Source organism: Pavona decussata, unplaced genomic scaffold (genome assembly GCF_977016875.1).
Source record: "Pavona decussata unplaced genomic scaffold, jaPavDecu1.1 SCAFFOLD_38, whole genome shotgun sequence".
Taxonomy (NCBI): domain Eukaryota; kingdom Metazoa; phylum Cnidaria; class Anthozoa; order Scleractinia; family Agariciidae; genus Pavona; species Pavona decussata.
In genome coordinates, this window is record NW_028145460.1 from 2,455,209 (window position 1) to 2,467,699 (window position 12,491).

The 12,491-nt window shown below is 36.1% G+C and overlaps 1 protein-coding gene across 4 annotated transcripts in view; it reads right to left on the bottom strand.

Moving 5' to 3' along the window:
* LOC146483582 (gamma-aminobutyric acid type B receptor subunit 1-like) overlaps nucleotides 1-12,491 on the bottom strand; it is a 33,579-nt gene that overhangs the window by 19,730 nt on the left and 1,358 nt on the right. Inside the window, exon 2 of one of the 4 annotated variants that reach the window (XM_085105770.1) lies at nucleotides 8,999-9,084. The exons of 1 other annotated variant lie outside the window; for it this stretch is intronic. Coding sequence is in view for 2 of the 3 variants with exons in the window: in XM_085105767.1 (XP_084961893.1) it covers nucleotides 6,750-6,780 (31 nt within the window). In the remaining variant the exon portion in view is untranslated. Of the gene's footprint in view, nucleotides 1-994; nucleotides 1,029-6,749; nucleotides 6,796-8,998; nucleotides 9,085-12,491 lie in introns of those variants that run through there. 2 more of the 4 variants (XM_085105767.1, XM_085105768.1) reach the window with 2 other exon arrangements.

The following is a 12,491-nucleotide window of genomic DNA, read 5'->3' on the forward strand; positions in this document are numbered from 1 at the left end:
GGCTGAACTGTGCAAATTTAATTTCATTTTAATAGATTTTCTAAAGACAACTTTGAAATATATATATCGTTCTTTGTTTCGTGTAGAGCCGATTTGTTAAAAAGTGACTGAACTGTGTCAATTGAATATTACTTTTATCGGTAAAATTTATTCTTGAATGGGACACAAATATAAATATTACTGCATGTTTCATTTATCCTGACTCAACTGATTGATTATACTTTCCATTCTAATATATAGCACAATGAAACTGTTAGATTGTTATTGTTTCAGAATACGAGAGTTCGCTTTAAGTCATCGCTAATAATGCTAACAAAAACATGGAAGATTTCATATTAAGTAAGACTTTTACAGTCTTTCTCCAAGAAGCGAATTGATGGGTCACAGTGATAAAAAACGAAGAAATTAAAATTAAATTATAATTAATATATTCTGCTTTTCTGCTCTGTCTGCCAGAGTAAATTGATTACATTACTGATTCAGTGAAAATCGTTTAGACTGTTTAGGATATTTGCAACGTTTTAACGACATAAACGATCACCTCGCTTATAAAATGAAACTGCCCGCCGTGAACCAACAGAAAAGAAACGTAGTATGAATCAGTTCGACAACTTTGGATTTTTAAATAAAAAATGACTTTTTTGTTTACGACTTGATTGAATGTAACATAACATATATGAACTGCAGTGTTTGAGGAGGGTTTCTACAAGAAATCAGATTACACCTTTTCGCTGTAAAAATTCAACACATGACATACTCCTTGTGTTCGACCAAAACCACAAAACTAACCGAAATAGATTTCAACGTCTCCCAAAAATTTTGCATCACTAATTACCTCTAGATCCTTCCAACCACACGTAGTTAGTATTCACATAAACGTTGCACTGACAGTCACAGTGAACTTTAAACACTGCTTCGGACAGTTGAACATCTTTCTACGAGAATCTACTTGCAGCAGAGAGTTGTGTTAGCAAAGGATTATTGCAAAACTTACACAATTTCCTGTGATGCATCAGTGTGATATCGTTTCAATTCAATCAGTGAGGAAAAACCTATTCACTTTACAGGCAAATGAGATGGAAGAGCCAATCAATATTCACTACAATGGCCAATTGCCAATTTGCAGTTTTTGAATAAAGATGAAAGGAAACTTTAGACTGAAAAAAGCTCGTTGTTATTTCAATCTCTGAATGTCTTTATAATCGTTTGTTATTAGCTCTTGCCCCTCGGTTTTACGTTGTGACCAAAAAAAGGCGCCGAAACTAGAAAGGAGGGGAGCGGCCTCCAAATAATATTACCAATCATGGTAAATAAAATCGATTGTTATCGAGGTTGAAGGTGTAAAACGTTTTGGAAAATAAGGTCACTGTGTCAGTTGAAACGTTCTCTTAAGTGTAAATACTGAAGTTTTAAACTGAAAAAGCTCGTTGTTGTTATTCTGAATGTCCCCAAAATAGTCATTATACTTTTATTTCGTACCTTTGCTCGTCGAATTTTTTCCCGCCCGTTTTGACTTCGACTTCGACCCCACTATCTGCTCCTGGGTCTCCGAGGTTGGTGAAATCCCAGAATAGTCTCTAGCTGCCTTCGGCTCGCATAGGCCTGGACACTAGCTATGAGTTGTGACGTCACGAGATAACACGCCCTTCTTACCCCCTCCTCCCCTTCACGCAAAGCTTAGCGCCGACACCGAGGGCCCGTTTAAGACGTCGCGCGGTCAACGAGGTAATAGAGAATGCCTTGGGACTAAGTTGCTGGTCTTTTTTTCTATGCTGGAGAAGAGATGTCTCTAGTGTTTAAAGCTCAGGGTGAAATCCTAAAGTGTGTCCACTAAAATGAAACCAAGAGAGGATCAAGGGGTAAGCTATTTGAAGGAGTATCTCTACTCTAAGCTGTTCATATTCTCTACAAGGTGGTTCTAAATTTTGAATCTGTGAACGTAGCCCATAAGTGTGTCATGAAAACATTTAATCAGCACCTTCCTATGGTACTCTTTATTATGCTATACAAGGTGGTTCTACCTTTTGAGGGAGACAATATGACCCCTCAAATACCAGCCGCCCAGTTGTTGTTCATGCCGCTGTTTGTTTCAGATGATATTTCAGATTTACTTCCATTTTTGAAAGTGGGCGTTCTTGCATGAAAGTGACGGGAATGGTACGAGTCGCGAAACGCCGACACAACGTGCATTCTCTCACCGCACCTCAAATGAAATTGAAATCTCTGTTGATGAAGAAGTGGCGATGACTCCCGAAAGCGTTAGATTCAAATGAAAGCTACTCGATTCTTTCCTATGAAAATGTTTACCATGCTTGTTCAAGATGCTTCGAATGTTTTTATTCTGTGCATAAGGTTAAATATTCAAATGGAAGCTATTGGGTAGTACTTTCCTTTGGCAGTCTTTTTAGTGCTATACAAGTTGTTTCTTATGTTTTCAGTCTGTGGGCGAGTTGGTGAGATTCTAAAATGTGATCATTCAAATAAAGAACGACTTGGATTCTGTTTTTGTGTTTTTGGTAGCATCAAACGCTTTGTCAAAAAACAATTATTTCATTTTGCGTTTATGAAAGAGCTTCAAAAGGTTTCGGCTAAAGAGGAGTACATAACAAGAACATTAAAGTGAATTAGTTAAAATGTTGTTTCCAGTCGATTCTCACATTATTTTTGGCCTTTTAAAAGACAAATTTGTGAAGACTACAAAAAGAGTAATTAAACTGATTATTATTATTATTATTATTATTATTATTATTATTATTATTATTATTATTGTTATTATTATTATCATTATTATTATTATTAATATTATTATTATTATTATTATTATTATTATTATTATTATTATTAATGCAACCAAAGTTTGATCTGTTCAGATTCTTTAGCTTAAAATTAAAAATTTCAAACAATTTTAGGCAATGGAATCTTATTCCCACATTTACGAGCTGCCGTTCGCTTTTCGAAAAAGCTAGCTGGTGTCTTTTTATACTTTCAATGACGCATTTTTCCCATGACGCATTTGACGCATTTGTTAATTAGTATTAATTTTTTTATTGTTATTATCATTATCATTATCATTATCATTATCATTATCACTATCACTATCACTATCACTATCACTATCATTATCATTATCATTATCATTATCATTATCATTATCATTATCATTATCATTATCATTATCATTATCATTATCATTATCATTATCATTATCATTATTATTATTATTATTATTATTATTATTATTATTATTATTATTATTATTATTATTAATGCAACCAAAGTTTGATCTGTTCAGATTCTTTAGCTTAAAATTAAAAATTCCCAACAATTTTAGGCAATGGAATCTTATTCCCAAATTTACGAGCTGCCGTTCGCTTTTCGAAAAAGCTAGCTGGTGTCTTTTTATACTTTCAATGACGCATTTGTTCCTCCGAAGAAAAGAAAACAAGAAAACGCCAGTTTTTCTTCACAATTTAAGCCCAAATTTGGGGCGGGTAATGTCTTTTCGAACAGATATCTCGCCAATATTCACCGGAACGACCTGTTGGGTGTCCCCTATTAAGCAAGTCCAGTTCAGTTGCAAATCCTTCTGTTAATAGCAATCTTTTGCACATACGTGAACACATTGTATAATTGTTTGTAACATGCGCCAATTTACAACTGAGAATATCACTACTTTTATATACTATATGAAACAGGACGGCACCCCATGTTCCAAAAAAAGACCTGTAGCAGTAAATATGTGAAATGACGAAATGTGTTAACTACAAATCAGAAACACGATAAATTTAAACGGTTTCAACTCACATCGGATCCTTCAAAGGTGTGTTGCATTATGGTGGTCATCCATAGTTGTAGTGCATATAGTGCCTATTGCATTTCTTGCTTCTCTGTGGTATTATCTTAACAAAAAAAAAAACTTTTAAGAACGAAATAACATTGGAACGATTCGTGTCTTCTACAATAATGATGAAAAATTTAAGGCAAACAACTGTTTTATGCCAGAACAATCATCATTTACGATTCGTGTCTTGCCAGAAGCAATTAACTGATACCAGTGGGATATAGCGGTTTCGACTTCAATTAATGATGAATCCCACAAAAGGAAATAAAACGTGGCGCCTCTAATGAGGCAATCATCGTCTGGTATATATTTTTAGAATGTTATTTCCTAACGTGAGGTTAGTAGTGAGCAATGTGATGTTTTTTTGAAATTGCCAGAAAGATTAATATTTGCAATTTCTGTTTTTATACTCCATGTTCAAGTTTTCTGAAATCATTTCGCCGTTGTAGAATCAGTGTCCCCTTTTTTAAAGATTAGTCAAGATGAAATGTTCAAAAATTATCATAGGATGACTGTAAAAAAAAAAAAAGAAATATTGCAAACCTCAGTGATGTCAGGGTGAAAAGACGGCTCGCTGAAGACACCTGCATGTAGAGCTAAAACTAAAAGCTAATATTCCCCTCACCGGAAATTTGCAATTTCCATGTAGAACGGTAAGGGGTGCTTCAGACATGTCATTTTGAGGAGCTGTAATACCAAGCTATTGTTTCGGTACATCATAAACCTCATCATGCTGTTTGTCCTTCCTTTGTGTGAAAATCCGAAATCAAAATGATTTTTCCAAAAACTGATTACCAAAACGTTCATTTTGAAAGAACAGAACATGACCTTCTTTCAGTGAGATTGCGTGCATAAAGCAGGTGCAAGTGGCTTTTTAAAAGTTAAAAACTTAAAATCGACCGTCAACCTGTCAATGTGTGGGCAACAAAGCAAGTTATTCATGTGACAACCATTTTAAGCCGGTTCTTTTTTTTATCAAAGAGCTTACAATTGTTTGCTTTGTTGTTGCTTTCAGCGGACTTGTCATAATTTGTTTCCAAACAACGTCAAGCAAATCCAAATTTATTGATTCCTTTCCCAACATTTCTCCCGTTTGAGTGAAATACAGCAAGCGTTGGTGACAGTTTTTGGGTCAACAGAAGTTAGTCGCCCGAGTAAAACGCAGATTATCGGGTTCACAGTATGAATCCAACAAAGTACGATTCATAGCTTTCCTAGCCGGAGCAGGTGTTTGCATTCTCATAAAAACAGCAAGCTGCCATCAGGCTCCAATGACGTGCTGAGATGAATAAATTAATGTATTCCATTTTAAAGACTTTCACTGATTTATGAAAGTGGCCGATATCGTTTATGAATAAGCACCATGTCTTCTTTACAAATTTCTTTATGTAGCCCAGTTGATACCCGCTGATGAAGAAGGCTTTAAAGAAGGTTCAAAAATATAGGGCCACTCTGGCCCTGAAGAAGACTAGCCGTACTAGTGGAAATATTGTCCCAAATAAATAAGCCATTTGCCTTAGTGTCAGCCCTGCAATCAGTTTGGTTTATTTTCATGTTCGTCATCAATTTACAGTTTTTTTGTGCGTCGTGTGGTCCCCTGCATTCAAAAATTTATAAAAATAGGACCCAATGGCCTTCTGGGAACTTGGGAAGCAACAAAAATCTACCACGGGTTTTATATAAACTGTTTTTCATAGCACACTGATAACAGTACCACAACGTGGAAAAATCAAACCTTGAAAACTGTTCAGTGGAACATTAAAAGGTCCTCATTGTCATCTTCCCAATATTCCATTGTTTCGTATCGCTTTCCTATCGTAGTTAGCAAGTGTTAAAAGACGTGAAAAAATCCCATTCCTCTGAGAATTTTGTCTGATGACGAGATAGTGTTGGAATCCGAGACAATTTTGATTCTTTGCGCTCAGAAAGATACGTAAATCCTGTAAAGCTAGCTCGAAACGCAGCTTTTTTTTCTTTGTCATCATGTCAGTTACCATCGTAGCTTTTTTTTCTTTGTCATCATGTCAGTTACCATCGTTGTTGGACCTTTCCAACATTTTAAGCTTACTGAATAGACAATAACGATAGGCTCCAACTTGTCACGCTCAGCTCTTAGGTGACATTGGCATTGGACTGCTTTATTTCCTCTAGTTTATATATTGTACATTTCTTTTTGTTTTTCACTGCCCGCCTCGATTAGCTTTCGCTACTTGCCAGGTCCAGTGTAATTAGCTAAAAGTTGATAACCATAAAGGATTGATCGATTGATTGATTGATTGATTGATTGATTGATTGATTGATTGATTGATTGATTGATTGATTGATTGATTGATTGATTGATTGATTGATTGATTGATTGACGGACGGACGGATGAATGGATGGATGGATGGATGGATTGGTTGGTTGGCTGAGCGTGCTGCACACTTTCGTCTTATACCGTGGCACATGAAACAATTGAGAAAAATATGAATAAAAGCTTCTTTACCTTTGTTGCTGATCGTATCTTTTCTTCAAGCTACGGCGATTTGGAATAATTTGGCGCGGTCAACTGTCGTGAGGAATGGGACCGAGTTTGCTTCGGAAACCATTCAGAAGAATTCAGAAATGTAACCTTTTTTCTCTGAAGTGGTCGGTAAGCTTCGAGAAAAATTCCGGACTTTACATTTCGTTCTTGTTCCTTGTGAAGGACGACCGAGCGTAAATTATTCAAAATGGCCAACGCTTGCAGAAAAGACACATATAATTTAATCTTTTCTTTCCTAATCTATTTTTGAGATCATCTACATTGTAAATAACGCAATTCAGCCAATCGGTTGCAATATAATTTTCAAATAAATTTTCCATCTATCTATATAACTAAAGACTGATTTCCTAAGGCTATGTATTTTCAATGACTTTGACGCTTACCTGCTGAGTAATATACCTCAGTTCTGATCATAAACGTTTTATTCCCATAAACCTCAGTTCATTTCTCAAACTCTGACTATTAACAAATGTAAATAATGAACAATATTTTAAGTCTATTTTACGTCATAATTACTCAACTTTGATAAAGGCGACCGTGAACGTGAAACATTCTCAAATAACATCCAGCAATATTATCCTGCCTTAAAAGAAAGTTATAGCATAAAATTGAGTACTTTTTGTCACGTATATTCGATGTTTTATTGTAACCTCTTTTTTATGTTTTTCCATTTTGAAAAAAGATCTTCTTCGCGAACCAAACAGTCTCGATTCCATAAAATCTGCATTGTAGGGTGGAAAATTATCTTCATTTTCGTTTTCAAAACGGCATCTGCATAAACATACTGTTGTAATTTAATTTACACTACTATGTTTTCTGACATTTTAAATTTGATGGCGGGACAGATTCCCAATCGAATTTGCATTTAAAGGTCGCAGTTTGTTTATTTTATTTCCCCCAACTTAATTACAACCGACTCACGCACTCTAAGATACTATTTAATTACTGTCGAGTTTCTAAGTACGAAATTGCTTGTAACTTTTAAGGGCTATTTAGACGGTACAACTTTTGCTTATGTCTGTCGCATGCGATTTTTAGAGCGCGCGCTGCTCGCGTCAAGCAAAAAATCGCACACAACTCTCGTCACTCAACATTGCCTATCTCTACGATTGTCGTAGGATTTTAAAGGGCGATTTAGACGGTACGATTTTCTCTTACGACTGTCGTATGCGATTTCTAGAGCGCGCGCTGCTTGCGTCATGTAAAAATCGTACGCAACTCTCGCCACTCAACATTGCCTTTACCTACGATTGTCGTAGGATTTTAAAACATGTTTTAAAATCCTACGACATTTTTCGTGTTGTGTGGGTCTGTCGTAAGGATGTTGTAGGTTGATTTACACGACGCGATTCGTGTTGTAGGCATGGCGTAAGCGTGTCGCATGCGACAAATCGTAGGCAAAATCGTACCGTCTAAATCGTCCTTAAAACATGTTTTTAAATCCTACGACATTTTTCGTGTTGTGTGCGTCTGTCGTAAGGATGTTGTAGGTTGATTTACACGACGCGATTCGTGTTGTAGGCATGGCGTAAGATTGTCGCATGCTACAAATCGTAGGCAAAATCGTACCGTCTAAATCGCCCTTTACAGATTCACTCGTGCACAGAAGTTACGATGAAACTACAAAATGAATTACTAAGAGAGATCAACCTGGCTTCACAAAATGAATGATGTTATTGCCTAGAAAATTTATTCTTGTAGAGTCAGCAGGCATGAAATAATTTTTATGAAAGTTACGACATTTATTAAAGTAAACATGTTTCGGATGAAACTTCATCCATCTTCAGTACAGAAGTTTTGTACTGAAGATGGATGAAGTTTCATCCAAAACATGTATGCTTTAAAAGATGTTGTAACTCAGTTTTATAGAAAAAAAAATTATTGTGCAATCCTAGAAAGTTAATCTTAATTTATTCTTTAGTTTTGTTTTCTTACAAACAGTACATAGAACACTTCTCCAGCTGAGAATCACGAATAATGACAAGATATTTTCAGCACGGTATTTTTCTCTTTTATTTTTTTTGCGATTTTTTGGCAGTTGATTTAGTAAAAGTGAAAAGAAGAATATGTGCTGAATATATAAAAAATGTTATTATACCTGGTTCTTGTCTTTTGTTTAAATTACACAAAAAGTACAATACCTACCACAGTCCTATATTAGTTCGGCATCTCGTCAAACAAGCTCATTACCCCTGTGTTGTATTCAAAATTCAACTTTCTATTCATTTATTACAAATGACCCAAATAAATAAACCATGATCTCTTGTGTTGTGTTTTAGTTTCTTCTCTACGTTCTCGTGGTTTATTCACCCCAGCTTTAGTCCTCGGGTTTTTTCCCCACTGTAAGCTTGAAGTACTAACGCTGAATGAATAAGCGTTGTCAAGTCGAAATAAACGTAGAAAACATTCATTCCAAAGGAAGTCGAACACCTGGAAGGTCATGGCTTCCACTGCCATTGGGAGGGCTCAGAATTATTTTTTTCTGACTGTATTTGGACTTGACTTATTCATCGATTCCGATTTATCCAACTTGCCATCTCACTTATCACATGCTAACATTCAGTTATTAACTAACATTTACTACCACAGCAACAAAACGAGTTATATCGCGAAAAATAAACGAATTATTTACCTCGGAGTTTGTCCTCTTCGTTCAATTTAGTATGTAAGCTTGCAGTACATGTACTACCAGTCGCCCATTAACAGTAGTTATCACCGCTGCAAGGTAGCATGTCACAAATTAATTACCTCAAAGTCGGTCCTTCGTATTATGATATGCTCCTCAAACGCACTACCGGAGTCTTCAATGACAGTTATTTCATTTCCAGTGGAGGAAAATAATATATACGACAAGTTATTTACCTGTAAGCTTTTCCGTAGTGTTGTCTTACGTTGGCAGTCCACTCAAAAAACAAAAGATATCTCGATATATTTAACATATTGATAACGCAAATATGGAAGTTTACTGCATATGATATGAGTTGATATCTGAGAAAAGCACACGTTTTTATAGGCTTCCTTACATTGTAGAATACCGTCGATAACAGAAGAGATTACAATCGAAGGGAGACGAATTTTGGCAATTGATCAAAATGAATACTCTAATGTTGCTCATAGAAATATTTTAAGTCTTAAAGAGGGAGAAATCTAATCGAAAAACGTGGTGAAAACAAGCCGAATTTTTATGATCCTTGCTCTAACGTTGAGATAGTTCCATAATTTAAAAATTTCATGTTCATTTGGTCTCCAAAGTGTGCAGAGAAGCTTCAGTTTCTCAATTACGTTTATGTTCGTTCATTGACTTTAGCTCCGGTTAAATATTTCTGTGCGTCAGGCTTTTCAAACTTAATCACGGTTGCTCAAACGGAATATCTAATACATCAAGAGTAAACTCGGTGCCACTAACCTGCAGGAAACGAATAAAACCTTGTCACCACTTTCAGAGTGCGTTTGAAGAGTTTCTGTTAATTCACCCCAAGCGCATCTTCCCAAACATCTTTTAGTGAAATTGTATTAGTCAAAACTGTTTGACAATAACATTACTTTGCGAGCAAACATTGTCAACAGTCAAAGAACTGCATTAGCGACTAATTTACATTGTCGTCATGAAAATTTGTTCCATGCATTGCATTAAAAATTTCTAAAGATATGACACCATAATGGTGCCGAATAGTGTTCAATGTGAAACTCCCTTGAGGGAGGGCTCTTCAGATTTTGTTTTATTGTAATCCATCTTATTTCAACTTTACTTCGCTTGAGGTTGTCACCGATCGCACTAAATCAAGCCTTGACATACAAATGCGAATTCATGAAATATACCAATAACAAGGACTATCGCGAAAAATATAATTGCTTTAGTTTGTTTGAGCCAATTGTTTTAAATTTTAATATCCCTAACCAGACAATAAATAAATAAATTTACCGGATCTTGAAAAAAAAGCTACTAACGACTTAAAAGTGAAAATTATGCCGCTGGGCGCATAAAGAAAAATAAAGTAAGTTAATTAATAGGCCGGTATGAAAATTTAATATCCACTGGCAAGGTGGTTTTGATGCATAACAGGGTTAATTTCTAACGAAATTGTGGTGCTTCGTCAGTGAGAACACGAGTTTTTGGTTTTGTTTGAGGTAATTTGGCCATCGTAAAGCCTGATTCGAGAGCTGACGTTTCAAACGTTAGTCCTTCGTCAGCGCGAATTTAAAAGATAATTTGGGCACCGAAAACTTGATAAATAGATTCCAGAGCTAACGTTTTGTGTTCTAGACTGTCACCAGAGCAAATTCGTTAAGTATTTTAGACGCCGTAAAGACATTCGAGAGCTAATGTTTTTCACTCGTATAAAAGAACGAGCACCTGCAACCTCTTTACAGTGAACAAATTACCTTATGAATTCGCTCTGGCGACAGTCTCCTGAGAAATGCCATTTCTAGACTGTCGCCAGAGCAAATTCGTAAAGTACTTTAGACGCTGATGTTTTCACTCATATAAAAGAACGAGCACCTGCAACCTCTTTACAGTCACCAAATTACCCTATGAATTTGCTCTGGCGACAATCTCCTGAGAAATGCCATTTCTAGACTGTCGCCGGAGCGAATTCACAAGGTAATTTGGTGACCGTAAAGGGGTTGCAGGTGCTCGTTTTTTTATATTTCACACCAATCGCATTTCATAGATACATGTTATGTCCGGCTGTGAGTGTCTATTACTTGAGGCATACACCGAAATGTATTTCTTAAGTGGTTTAGGCCAGAAAAACAGCCAATATGCATCAATAATTTAAGATGGAAAATGGACTTTTCTCAGCCGTACAGGATTTTGAGTGAGTGAGCAAGCAGCTCTCTGATTGGCTAATTTTAGGGCAGGATTCTTCAGTAATGCCCACGGGCATCATGGTAGATGTAAAAGCGTGGAAAATGCGTGGTTTCATATAGGAGTTTGTGTGTCTCATATAAAACAAAACCGGTCTATATAATTGTTGTTAGAAGAAATCTAAATTAGGCCCTGTCCACACTAATGCGTTTTCGAAAACCTCCGTTTTCTGTTTCTTGAAAACGGATAAAAAGCTTTTCGTCCACACTAGCGTTTTTGCAGCGTTTTCGACCGTCCACACTTGACCACCGAAAACGGATAAGAAAACATCCAATTTCGTCACCAGGCTCTGCTCGACCTTACTTACTTTCGCAAAATTAATGTATATAAATTAATACGGGCAGCATTTGGCTCCAAGCAAGCAATCAAGGTTGAAATCGGGGCAAACAACATCAATGTCAGATATCCCGCCATGTTGGATCGATTGTTTATGCTTTTTACGCGCAAGTGAAACTGGGACATGCCAATGCCAGTGACGTAATTGTTTTCGAAAACCTCCGTTTTCGCCCGTCCACACAAAGACGCTGACCTCCGTTTTCAAAAACCTCCACTCTAGAGAGCGTTTTCGAAAACCTCCGTTTTTGCAGACATACACCTCCGTTTTCGATCGTATTAGTGTGGACGGAAGGCGAAAACGGATAAAAAAGTATACGTTTTCAAACGAAAACGCATTAGTGTGGATGGGGCCTTAATGTTTCTCTGAAATCAAGTTTCTTATATTTCTTGACTTGTAGAAGGCCTATTTGTCCTTCACACTTAAGTGAAAATCTGTAAATTTTCGCGTGAATTCGTCGTTGAATAGTGCACTTTAAGCAAAAATGTCAGTCTTATTTAGCAAAGTTGAAGTATTTTTTCTAAGCCACACAAGAGTCCAAATAGCTTAGTTTTTTTGGTTAATATAACCCAAAAGCAGAACTTAGTTAGGCTTGCATCTAAAAAAACCAGAGAAATTGACTTAGTTGCCGAAAAGAGCGGCGGTCTTTTACCTAAAATAACTGGTATGCCGATCTTTTGTTGGTCGCCAAAAAGATTAATATCCAGGCCGTGAAGATTATTGAATTGAACTCTGTACTCCGTTGTCTTGTGCTTAATCGAGGACATCCATTCATTTAAATTTAAATTTACATTATTCATTTTTATCAATCAGACGAAATATTTGTAAACGCACATCAATTAATTTTTGTTGTAGTGTGTTATTTTGCGAAATTTTGAGGACAAATTAAGACTTCGTGAGGAGATACAATAATCTATTACC